Here is a 13279-nt window from a genome sequence, read left to right as displayed (position 1 = left end):
AAAGTGAATTTCTCCCATTTCCTATAACTTACCAAAGTTTAAGAAGATACATTTTGTCATGAATGAGTAGAACAATCCATAATTCCTTACCTTTGGGGGAATGCTGAGTCACATGAAATACCTTTACCTCTGGCTGCCTCTGTCACCAGAATGTGATGAGAAAGTGAAGAGCTAATCTTTTTAATGTACTGTTGGATCTTATTAACTAGGATCTTGTTGAGAATCTTGGCATCCATATTCATCAGGGATATTGGTCTGAAACTCTCCTTTTTGATGAGGTCTTTTTCTGGTTTGGGGATCAAGGTAGTCCTGGCTTAATAGAGTCTGGATGTTTTCCTTCTGTTTCTATTTTTGGAAACAGATTCAGGAGAATGGGTATTATTTCTTCATTGAATGTTTGGTAGAATTCCCCAGTGAATCTGTCAGGTCCTGGACTCTGGTTTTTTGGGAGTTTGGGTTTTTTTTAAAGATTTTATTTATCTGACAGATATCACAAGTTGGCAGAGTGGCAGGTGGGGAGGGGTGAGGGGAAGCAGGCTCCCTGCTGAGCAGAGAACCTGATATGGGGCTCATATGGGGCTCGATCCTAGGACCCTGAGATCATGACCTGAGCTGAAGGCAGAGGCTTAGCCCAATGAACCACCCAGGCTCCTCTTTGGGAGTTTTTTGACCACTGCTTCAATCTCATTACTAGATATTAGTCTATTCACATTGTCAATTTCTTCCTTTTTCAGACTTGTAAATTTATAGATTTCCAGGAATGCATCCATTTCTTCTAGGTTGCTTAATTTATTGGCATATAACTGTTGATAATGCTTTCTGATGATTGTTTCTGTTTCCTTGGTGTTAGTCATGATCTCTCCCCTTTCACTCATAATTTTATTAATTTCGATCCTCTCTCTTTTCTCTTGGGTTAGTTTGGCCAATGGTTTATCTTTCTTGTTAATTCTTTCAAAGAACCAGCTTCTAGTTTTGTTGACATGTTATACTTTATCTCTAGTTTCTATCTCTCATTGATCTCTGCTCTAATCTTAATTATTTCTCTTCTTGTGCATGGGGTTGGCTTAATTTGCTATTGATTTTCCAATTCCTTAAGGTGTAAAGAGAATTGCTATATTTTGGATATTTCGATTTTTTTGAGGAAGGCTTGGATAGCTATGTATTTCCCCCTTAGGACTGCCTTTGCTGTATCCAATTGGTTTTGGACTGATGTGTCCTCATTCTCTTTGGTTTCCATGAATTGTTTAAGTTCTTCTTCTATATCCTGGTTGATCCAAACATTCTTGAGCAGGATGGTCTTTAGCTTTCAAGTGTTTAAAAAGTGGGCAGAAAACATGAACAGACACTTCTCAAAGATGGCATACAGATGGCTAGCAGACATAAAAAATGCTTATCATCATTAGCCATCAGGGAAATTCAAATCAAAATCATATTGAGATACTGCCTTATACCAGTTAGAATGGCCAAGATTAACAATACAGGAAACAATAAATATTGGAGAGGATGTGGAGAAAGGGGAACCCTCTTATACTGTTGGTGGGAATGCAGTTGGTGCAGCCACTTTGGAAAACAGTGTGCATATTACTCAAAAAATTAAAATGAGAACTACCCTATGACCCTGATTGTACTACTAGATACAAAGGTACAGAGGTAATCAAAAGATGGCTATATGTACCCCCAATACCCTGTACATAGTGGCAATGTCCACAATTGCCAAACTGCGGAAAGAGCGGAGATGCCCTTCAATAGATGAATGGGTAAAGAAGATGTGGTCCATATCTACAATGGGATAGTACTCAGTCATCAGAAATGATGAATACCCAGCTTTTGTATCAACATGGATGAGACTAGAGAAGATTATGCTCAGTGAAATAAGTCATTCAGAGAAAGTAAATTGTCATATGGTTTCACTTACTTGTGGAGCATAAGGAATAACATGGAGGACATTAGGAAGATGAAAGGAAAAGTGAATTGGGGGAAATTGGAGGGAGAGATGAACCATGAGCGACTGTGCATTCTGAGAAACAAACTGAGGGTTTTAAAAGGAAGTGGTTGAGGGGGATGGGTCAACCTGGTTGTGGGTATTAAGGAGGGCATGTATTGCATGGAACAGTGGGTGTGGTACATAAACAATGAATTTTGGAACACTGAAAAAATAAAATTAAATTTAAAAAAAAGTGAAGAGCTTTACTGCAAGTGATTGATCAGAAACCTGAATTCTTTTCACCAAATTTATTGATTATGTTCATGTATTGGGGGATGTTGTGCATGAGAGTTTATGTTTTCAGAATATTTTCATTGACCCCAACTCATCTTGGATAAAATTGTGGATAAGTTATATTGGCCACACTTTAGGAGTCAAAGGAAAGACTTCCAAGTTCACAAAAGCATAAATGAAATGAAATAAGATAATTTTAGTTTTGTCTCCAAAAGTGGGTGAAAGCACCATGTATTTGTTCAGTAACACAACTATTCGTATACAAGGTGCTTATCGGTAATAGTGAAACATGTCCACGAGACCATGTGCTGTATGGAGCTTCATCAGCTCAGAGTGCCTGGTGGTGGTGGCCCATGAAAAGCAGCATCAGCTGTTTATACTCCAGCTGACTGGGAGATAACAGAGTAATACCAGACAGGAACAACTACAGTCATTGACTAACGATATTTTTGAGTGTTGGCTTAGAGACCATTTAATTTAGAAAATAATTTATGTGAAGAACTTCTTGATATTTCAGTATTAGCTTACTTTATTTTTCCTTCACAGAGAGGAATGATAATGGGGATGATAGTTGCCAACATTTATTGAGCCCTTACTGTTTTAAGCGCTTTATGTCAATCAGTCTTTGCAGCAACCCTCTGAAGTGGTAAGTTCTCCTAGCTCTGTTTATAGATGATACAACTGAAGCACAAAGGGGTCAATAACTTGCTAAGCATTATACATCCAATAGATAAAAATAAGTGTTACAGGAACATATTATTTACAGGAACAAAAGCTATTAAGATATATAAATCCTTAAAAGTAACTTTTCCTCTGCATCCGGTCCATCATTGTCTGATGCTGGTTGTCAGTTAACCAAGTGTACTCAAACTCAAGCAAATTAAATAGAAAATTGTTTATGTGTTTTGTGTCTTCATGGCCCTGGGTGGTTTGATTTGTTTCTACATGAGGTCTGAATATACATCTGCCTAAAGGCAATGATTCTCACTGTCCACAAGGTCAGTGATGCCTCAGGAAGTTCCTCAGATTAACCCATACAACTATAGCACTGTTAATGTTCCTAACCATGGGCACAGCTGTCATTTATGGTTATCTGTAAGCAATCCATGATAATAATAGCCAACACCTATTGAACAATTATTGTGTACAGAACTGTGTGCTGAGCATCTCCATGAATTTTCTTGTAACTGTCCTAGTAATTTCATAGTCCAGCAGCTCTTAATGTTCTCACTTCATTTTGAGTAAATCAGTCTTGTGTATTTAAGCTACTGGGACAAGCTCATAAAGCGAGAGGATATCAGACAAAACTCTATAGTCTGAACATTTAATGTTCTCAATTTGTTCTCATGCTGTTTCTAAAGTAGTAAAGTACCCTAAAAATGAAAAAAATGTTGGGGTCAGTAGTGAGCTATACTACCTTCCCTTTGATATACTTAGTACGAAGAATTCCCTAAGAACACTTGTTGCATAACTTTATTGGTTACATATACTGTGCCTCAAGAAAATATTGTCAGAGTCATAAGTTATGATATAGTTTTCAGGCCAGCTAGAAGATGATACACTGACTACATGCATATAAGAGTTTGTGAAATTATTACAAAGAGGATAAATAACTTTTCTTAAGAATAAAAAAGGAAATTTCAAAACATTATCTAGATGGCCATGTTGGCCTGAAGAGCTATTTCGGTTTTAATCTAGAGTGATTCTACTTCTGTTCTTGTAAAGCAGTGATTATATAATGAATTATCTGAGGTTTTAAATAACAAATAGCATGGAGGACAGGGGGAGTTAGAGAGGAGAATGGAGTTGGGGGAAATTGGAAGGGGAAGTGAACCATGAGAGACTATGGACTCTTAAAAACAATCTGAGAGTTTTGAAGGGGCGGGGGGTGGGAGGTCGGGGTACCAGGTGGTGGGTATTATAGAGGGCACGGATTGCATGGAGCACTGGGTGTGGTGGAAAAATAATGAATACTGTTATGCTGAAAATAAAAAATAAATTAAAAAAACTTTTAATGAATGATCTCTGTAATAATCACAGCACTTATATTATTTTAGTTCTCAGTCAAATTAAAACATATCTCTTTAATTTTCATGAGAATTCATGAAATAATTGAGAATCTGAAGCACTTTTTTTCTTTTTTTAATTTCAATTCTATTAGTCAAATAAATATTAGTTGGAAGCACTTTTAAAATCACACTTCTTGATAATTTGAGATGAAAATCTGGGTCTTTTCACCAGGACAGTGAGACATTGGTTTTTCCCAGCACTCAGTGAAGGGGAAAAAGTAGCACATATGGGAATTGTAATACTGTCATCTTGCCTGAGTCAGCAGTGCATTCTCTTCTTTTTTCTCTGATTTTAGAAGTACAAGCCAATGATTGGGAGAGGAAATATTACACAGATCACCTGTTTCATCCTTTTGGGATTCTCTGATTTTCCCAGAATCCTAGCAGTGCTCTTTGTTGTATTCCTGCTGATCTACATTTTGACTCTGACTTGGAACCTGTGCCTCATCATCTTAATAAGGATGGACTCTCACCTTCACACACCCATGTACTTCTTCCTCAGTAATCTGTCCTTCATAGATATCTGCTATGTGACCTCTATAGCTCCCAAGATGCTCTCCAACTTTTTCCAAGAGCAGCAGACCATCACCTTTGTGGGTTGTGCTGTTCAGTACTTTGTCTTTTCAACCATGGGACTGAGTGAGTCTTGTCTCATGACAGCCATGGCTTATGACCGATATAGTGCCATTTGTAATCCACTTCTTTATTCATCCATCATGTCACCCACCCTCTGTATTCAGATGGTGCTGGGATCCTATTTGGCCGGACTCTCTGCTTCTATATCCCAGTTGTGTACCATGTTTCAGCTCCACTTTTGTGGGTCTAATGTCATCAATCATTTCTTCTGTGACATGCCCCAGCTGTTAGCCCTGTCCTGCACTGACACTTTCTTTGCACAACTGTTGACTGCTATATTAACAATGATCTTTGGGATTATAAATGCCCTCATTATCATGATATCCTATGGCTATATTGTCCTCTCCATCATGAAGATCACTTCAGCCAAAGGCAGGTCCAAGGCTTTCAACACATGTGCTTCTCATCTGACAGCAGTTTCCCTCTTCTATACCTCTGGTATGTTTGTCTATTTGAGTTCCAGCTCTGGTGGTTCCTCTAGTTTTGACAGATTTGCATCAGTATTCTACACTGTGGTTATTCCAATGCTGAATCCCTTGATTTACAGTCTGAGGAACAAGGAAATCAAAGATGCCTTGAAGAGGTTACAAAAGAAGAGATGGTCCTGCTGAGGTCCTGTCTAGACTTTTCCTCTCACAAAACTTAACCCCTAGTAACATGCACAGGAATGGACTTTAACAAAATTCATACTGCCTTTGGATAAAGAAAGGTTAATTTGAGACAGATAATATGCCAAATGGACTGAGAGCTGACTTGGTTCCACACAAGCACAATACATTTAAGTCTTGGAGTTTCATACTTTCTCACTTGCATGAGGAGTGGCCTCATCATTTATTAATAGTCTGCAAGTATTTGTAAAATGTTAATGTTTAGAAACTTCCTACTTCTTTTTCTTCAGAGATTGAGCCCTGCTCTGTCCCAGACCTCTGACTGTAAAGGAGTGATACCTGATAGAGATCCCCAGGAGTGTAGAGACATTGTCTCCTAAATATTTTATGCAGCATAATCCAGACAAGAGGGTGATCAATGTCTGTTCTGTATTTCTGACCACAATGGGAATAAATCAAGAGAGGGGATGTGCCTTTGAACAGAAACAAAGCTATGCAACTGGCCTGGTTGTGTCCTCTGGGAAGAGCAATCTGAGGTGGCTAATGTTTGTTAAGGGCTCTTTCAGGACTGATCACCTGGTAAGTTTTTGGTCACATCTCAGTCTCCATCAGCTATAATCTAAGGAATCAGGAGGCAATTTGGATCATAAAGAAGAATGGAATGAATAATGTCATCCCTTCAGTACTATTTACTTATAACTTTCATGTTTTAATTATTGTGCCTCATGTCCAATGTGGATTTCTGATGGGAGATGATGTACAAAATTTATGTCAACTAATAGCAATTTCTGATATTGTGGCACACAAACCTCTTTTTCTCCTCCATTAAATCTTGAAACTTTGCCCTTAATTGACATAGCCAATGGGATTACACTACCAAGTTGTTTCTGGTATTTTAAGCATCTGTTCAAATTTGGTGTAAGGAGATTTGTGTGAGAATTTGTTGTAATAATATAGTTACTGAATGTGCAGTATTTGCAGAGACTAGGAACAAATATGGAAAACTGGTATGCATTCTTTCTTGTGTGTGTTCAGTATTTATCTCCTAGAAAGTTATGGTTGTATGGGTGATTCAGTGGATGGAGTAGATGGTCAAATTGCTCTAAAATGATATATTCTAGGAAGCCTCAAGGGTTAGGAGAGGAAATAGTGGGATATGCAGATTCTCAGCTCTGGCTAGTTTATGTTGTCTGAAGGAGAAAACAAAACATTTGGTCCTAGAGATCTGGTTAAAAAGAGGAACAAGATGTGTCCCAACACTGTTGACTAGCTAAATTGCTCAGTCTTTAACCAAATGATAAAAACTAGATGTCACAGACACTTCTCCAATGAAGACATACAAATGGCTATCAGACACATGAAAAAATGTTCATCATCACTAGCCATCAGGGAGATTCAAATTAAAACCACATTGAGATACCACCTTACACCACTTAGAATGGCCAAAATTAGCAAGACAGGAAACATCGTGTGTTGGAGAGGATGTGGAGAAAGGGGAACCCTCTTACACTGTTGGTGGGAATGCAAGTTGGTGCAGCCACTTTGGAAAACAGTGTGGAGATTCCTCAGGAAATTAAAAATAGAGCTTCCCTATGACCTTGCAATTGCACTACTGGGTATTTACCCCAAAGATACAGAAGTAGTGAAAAGAAGGGCCACATATGCCCCAATATTTATAGCAGCAATGACCACAGTCGCCAAACTGTAGAAAGAACCAAGATGCCCTTCAACGGATGAATGGATAAGGAAGATGTGGTCCATATACACTATGAAGTATTGTGCCTCCATCAGAAAGGACAAATACCCAACTTTTGTATCAACATGGATGGGACTAGAAGAGATTATGCTGAGTGAAATAAGTCAAGCAGAGAGAATCAATTATCATATGGTTTCACTTATTTGTGGAGCATAACAAATACCATGGAGGACATGGGGAGATGGATAGGAGAAGGGAGTTGAGGGAAATTGGAAGGAAAGGTGGACCATGAGAGACTATGAACTCTGAAAAACATTCTGAGGGTTTTGAAGGGGTGGGTGGGTGGGAGGTTGGGGGAACCAGGTGGTAGGTATTATGGAGGGCACATATGGCATGGAGCACTGGGTGTGGTGCATAAACAATGAATTCTGTTATGCTGAAAAGAAATTAATAAAATAAATTTTAAAAACTAGATGTCATTACATATACATATCCTCAGAGATTTAATGGATTATTTTAAAGACTTTTAAAAAAATTTTGTCAGAAAGATAGAGAGAGCACATGCACAAGAAGAGGGAGTGGCAGGCAGAGAGAGAAGTAGGCTCCCTGCTGAGTGAGCAAGGAGCCTGATGTGGGGCTTGATCCCAGAACCCTGGGATTATGAGCTGAGCCAAAGACAGCCACTTAACTAACTGAGCCACCCAGGCATCCCAATTTAATGGATTCTTTTATTTTTATTTTTATTTATTTTTGAATTTCTTTTCAGTGTTCATTGTGTTAATGAATGCTTTTGGTCTCAATTTTGATGAGTCACATGAATTATTCTATTTAATTAAAGACTTTAAGTGAAGAGGCATTTAAAACCTTTGCCAAATCTTGCATGAGTTTACATTTGGATAGGACTGAAAAAAGGGGAATTATTGAAATCTCCAGGAGGGTGTGTGGGTGCTTACCCCATTCCAAGGAAACTGTAGTACAAATAAAGGATGTTTGGGTTGCCAGTCCAGGTATAAGTATGTTGTTTGTGGCATTGCTCACTACATATGTATAAGGAAGTATGGGAAGTCTATTGCTAAAGTACTATGAGGGTTTCATCGGGAGACAAACTCTGCTAGATATTACTGGAGGATATTTCCATAATACTGTGCAGATCTAACTTTTGATGGGTTCAGATGAGCTCAGGCAGGTGACAAATAAGAGCTGCTGATGATAACTGGAAGTTAATCTTCTGGGAGCTCCTATAGATGGGTTAGGTTCCCAGAACTGCTGTCTTCTAAGAATTGCCTTCATCAGTGCACCTTGCATTTCAACTGCTGTTGAAAATCATATGCTAGAGGTACTGATGGGAAATGCCATTAAAATATTATTTCATTTTATTTAAAATTTTATTTATTTATTTGACAGAGATCACAAGTAGGCAGAGAGGCAGGCGGGGCAGGGGTATGGAAGCAGGATCCCTGCCAAGCAGAGAGCCCAATGCAGGGCTCAATCCCAGGACCCCAGGACCATGACCTGAGCCACAGGCAGAGGCTTTAACCCACTGAGCCACCCACGCACCACTAAAGTATTACTTTAAAGAAAAAACCTGGGAAAATAAAACATGATTATTTCAACTTGCCCCTTAAGAACTTTTAGACCAATGGTATATGCCAGATTCTACTCTTAGGTGAACCACATATTCTAAACTAGGTCAGTCTTTGGGACTAAAAAGACAGTTTAGCTTGCCCACAGTAATTGCACAGAGATTTTGTCATGTAATATCAAGGAACAGTGAATCTGCCAGCCCCCACTAAGAGTTTGCTAGATAAATACATCGAGGTGGGTGGTAAGGATGAAAAGAGAAATTAGGAAAGTTTCCTGTCTAGGAATATCTAACTAGGAGACCGACCCATATATAAAATAATAAATTCTACACTTTTGGTATAGTTCAATGTAAGATGATTGAAACAGACCCACAGACTAAGGGACTTGAAAAGAATAAGAACTCATGTGGATTATCAGGGAGTCCATGGAAAGTTCAGTCAGGAGGAGGGGCTTTACCTCATTTTGTAGGATTTACTTCACAAAAGAGAAGGGCATTTCCCATAGTCATACAAATTAACAAAGTGAAGTGGTTTGAATGTGCAGAAGGTATTATTGGGAGCCATGTCCCATAAGAATGAAAAGTTGAGCATGAATTTTAGTACAAAGACTTAGCATTTCTTTTTTTTTTTGTTCAGGATTTTACTTAAATTCCAATTACTTCACATACAGTATATTATTAGTTTCAGGTGTAGAATTTAGTGATTCATAACTTACATACAACACCCAGTGCTCATCACAGCAAGTGCCCTTCTTTTTTTTTAAGATTTTATTTATTTTATTTGACACAGAGAGAGAGAGATCACAAGTAGGCATAGAGGCAGGCAGAGAGAGAGGGGGAAGCAGGCTCCCCGCTGAGCAGAGAGCCCGATGTGGGGCTCAATCCCAAGACCCTGAGATCATGACCTGAGCCAAAGGCAGAAGATTAACCCACTGAGCCACCCAGGTGCCCAGAAAGTGCCCTTCTTACTACCCATCACCCATTTAAACTATTCCCCTGCCTACCTCCCCTCTAGCAACAATCTAAGAGGTAGGTTACATTTGGAAGGTATCTGAATGACAGTAGGTAGGATTGAAGTTTAAAAAAATACCAGTTACATTAATATCATTTTGCAATTTATTTTATTTAAAAATTTATTTATTTTTTTTATTGAGGTATAATTTACATATGACACTGTATAAGTTTGTTATGCAATATATTGATTTGATACTTTTATATGTTGCAATATGATTACTGCCTGTAGCATTAGTGAACAATTATTTTGTGTCATATAATTATTTCTATTCTGTGGTGAGAACATCTTAAAATCTGGTCTCTTAGTTACTTTGAAGTGTATAATACAGTATTGTTGACTGTATTCACTATGCTGTGCATTAGATCTCCAGAACTTAATTATCTTTTAAGAGTAAATTTGTACACATACAAATGTCTCCCCAATTCTGCCAACCAGCCCCTAGTCACCATTATTCCTCTCTGTGTTCATAAGTTCAGCATTTTTAGATTCCACATACTAGTGATATCACAGTGTTTGTCTTCCCCCGACTCCCAGTTATCTCACTTAACTTAATGCTATCAATGCCATCAAATTTATTTAAGAGCGAGAGAGAGTAAGCACAAGCAGGGGGAGTGGGAGAGGGAGAAGCAGATTCCCCACTGAGCAGGGAGCCTAAGGTGGGGCTTGATCCCAGGACCAGGGAGACATTTAATTGACTGAGCCGCCCAGGCACCCCCTCCACACTGTTTTTAATAATGGTTGGATTTACTTTCCTACAACAGTGCATTGGATTCCCTATTCTTCACATGCTCATCAATACTTATTATCTCTTTTTTTTCTTGATAATAACCATTCTAACAGCTATGAGGTGGTATCTCATTGTGGTTTTGATTTGCATTTCCCTGATGATTAGTAACATGGAGCATCTTTTTATGTACTTGTTGGCCATTTGGATGTCTTCTTTGGAAAAATGTTTAAGTTCCTCTGCCCATTTTAAATCTAGATTATTCCTTTTTTTTTTTTTTTTTTTTGGTTACTGAATTGTATGATTCTTTGTATATTTTTTATGGTAACCTCTTTTTTTAATTTTATTTTTTAGTAATCTTTTTTTAACTTTATTTTTTCAATGTTCCAAAATTCATTGTTTATGCATCACACCCAGTTCTCCATGCAATACATGCCTCCCTTAATACCCACCACCAGGCTCACCCAACCTGCCAGCTCCCTCCCCTCCAAAACCCTCAGTTTGTTTCTCAGAGTCCACAGTCTCTCATGGTTTGTCTCCTCCTCCAATTTCCCCACACTCCTTTCTCCTCTCCTCCCAATGTCCTCCATGTTATTTCTTATGCTCCACAAATTAGTGAAAACATATGATAATTGACTCTCTCTGCTTGAGTTATTTCACTCAGCATAATCTCTTCCAGTCCCGTCCATGTTGATACAACATTTGGGTATTCGTCCTTTCTGAAGATAACCTCTTAACCATAAATGGCTTGTAAATATTTTCCCCATTTCCTAGCTTGCCTTTTCATCTTGTTGATTTTTTTTTTTTTTTGCTGTGCAGAGATTTTAATATGATGTAGTCCTACTTAATGATTTTTGCTTTTATTTTTTGTGCTTTTGGTGTCATTTCCAAAAAATTATTGCCAAGACCAGTGTCAAGGGGACTTTTTCCTCATGTTTTCTTCAAGGAGTTTTATGAGTTCAGGTCATATGTTTAAGCCTCTAAACCATCTTGAGTTAATTTTTGTGGGTGGTGTAAGATAGGGGTCCATTTTTTTTTTTTCTGCATATGGTTATCCAGTTTTCCAACACCATTTGTTGGACAGAATGTCCTTTCCCCATTGAGTATTCTTTTCTCCTTTGTCATATATTCATTAACTGATTGGGGGCTTATCTGGGTTCTCTGTTCTGTTCCATTGGTTTATGTATGTGTTTTTATGCTACTACCATACTGTTTTAATTATTATAGCTTTTCGTGTAGTTTGAAATCAGGAAGTGGGAAGCCTCTGGCTTTGTTCTTTGTCAGCATTGCTTTGGCAATTTGGGGTTTTTTTGTGGTTCCATACAAATTTTAGGGTTGTTTTTTCTGTGAAAAATGCCACTGGAATTATGATAGGTATTACACTGAATCTATTGATGGCTTTGGTTAGTGTAGTTATTTTAATTCTTCTGTTTCATGAACATGGGATATCATTCTATTTGTTTATGTTCTCAATTTCTTTCATCAATGTCTTAGAGTTTTCATTGCATAGATCTTTCACCTCCTTGTTTTATTCCTTAGTATTTATTGATTTTGATGCAATTGTGAATGGGATAGTTTTCTTCTTTTTCAGATGTTTTGTTGTTAGTGTATGGAAAAAAGAATGAATTCTGTATGTTGATTTTATATCCTGCAACTTTACTGAATTCATTGATTACTTCTAACAGTGGCTTGCTTGACTCTTTATGATTTTCCATAAATAAGATCAAATCATCTGCAAATAGAAGCCACTTTACTTCTTGTCCTATTTGTGTGCTTTTTATTTCTTTATCTTGTCTAGTTGCTCTAGCTAGGACTCCAGCACCATGTTGAATGAGTGGCTTTGTCAGTCACGCATGTGTGGGGGAAAAAAACAGTAGTGAGGGTGGGCATTCTTATCTTGTTCCTGGTCTTAGAGGAAAAACTCTCAATCTTCATCTCCAATGAGTAAAGAGAAAAATTAGAAAGACTCAGAAAAAAAGGGTAATAAAACTTAGCCTTGCATTAAGGACCATATCAAGGATGTGTTTATTACCTCCCATTGTTTTAAACTCTAAATGGTTGAAGGTTTTGCTCAGTAAATCTTTTTAATTTGACAAATGGTTCATGTAAAAGAAATTCAGCAATGTAGAGTGTGATTCTCACAGAGAAGCCTGATAGGACTGAGATATTTCATATATATTTTGGACAGAGACAAAGATATTTAGAACAGAATTGTTAATGTGTCTACTGATCTGTGGAATGTACCTGAATAAGTAAATAAGAAGTCAACTATTAATCTGGACTAGGAGAAATTTGGCTACTTGAGACTTTAAAGAATCTGGGGGCCATCAATTTTCAATGGCTAGGAAACCGTCTGGGACAGTTGATCAGACTCTTATGGAGCAGATGTTTTTCAATTCACTCTTCAAATGTGGCCAAAGAGGAGAAACATCAAAGTAAGGACATTAGAGAAGGTGAAACTAACTATCTTGGAAAATAGTGAATTAGGGAAAATGGAAATAGTCCCTAGTTATGGAATAGTACACACTCTCAGTGTGGGAGTTCCTCATAAAATCTGCCTAGTAGAATCTTGGGATTGCTATAGACCAGTGAGTTTTATATGCGTCTTACTTCTCCACTTTCAAAATAGGTGTGTTTATTGCTATTTCCTGATCCAGGTTCCACCACTGAATATTGGATATGTGAACCAGACAACTTGCACCTGAAAAAGTGAATGTTTAGGTATAAATCT

At 37.8% G+C, this 13279-nt stretch overlaps 1 protein-coding gene across 1 annotated transcript; it reads left to right on the top strand.

The window, feature by feature from the left end:
• The first annotated feature begins 4595 nt into the window (after positions 1 to 4595).
• On the top strand, positions 4596 to 5534 carry LOC131822699 (olfactory receptor 5AN1-like). Its single transcript, XM_059158986.1, has one exon. It carries the CDS (start codon positions 4596 to 4598, stop codon positions 5532 to 5534), a length of 939 nt encoding a protein of 312 aa, XP_059014969.1.
• The last annotated feature ends 7745 nt before the right edge of the window (positions 5535 to 13279 follow it).

This window comes from Mustela lutreola, chromosome 1, assembly GCF_030435805.1.
Source record: "Mustela lutreola isolate mMusLut2 chromosome 1, mMusLut2.pri, whole genome shotgun sequence".
In the NCBI taxonomy this organism is placed as follows: Eukaryota; Metazoa; Chordata; class Mammalia; order Carnivora; family Mustelidae; genus Mustela; species Mustela lutreola.
The sequence above is the reverse complement of the archived record's forward strand: the minus strand, read 5'-3'. Positions and strand labels throughout refer to the sequence as shown.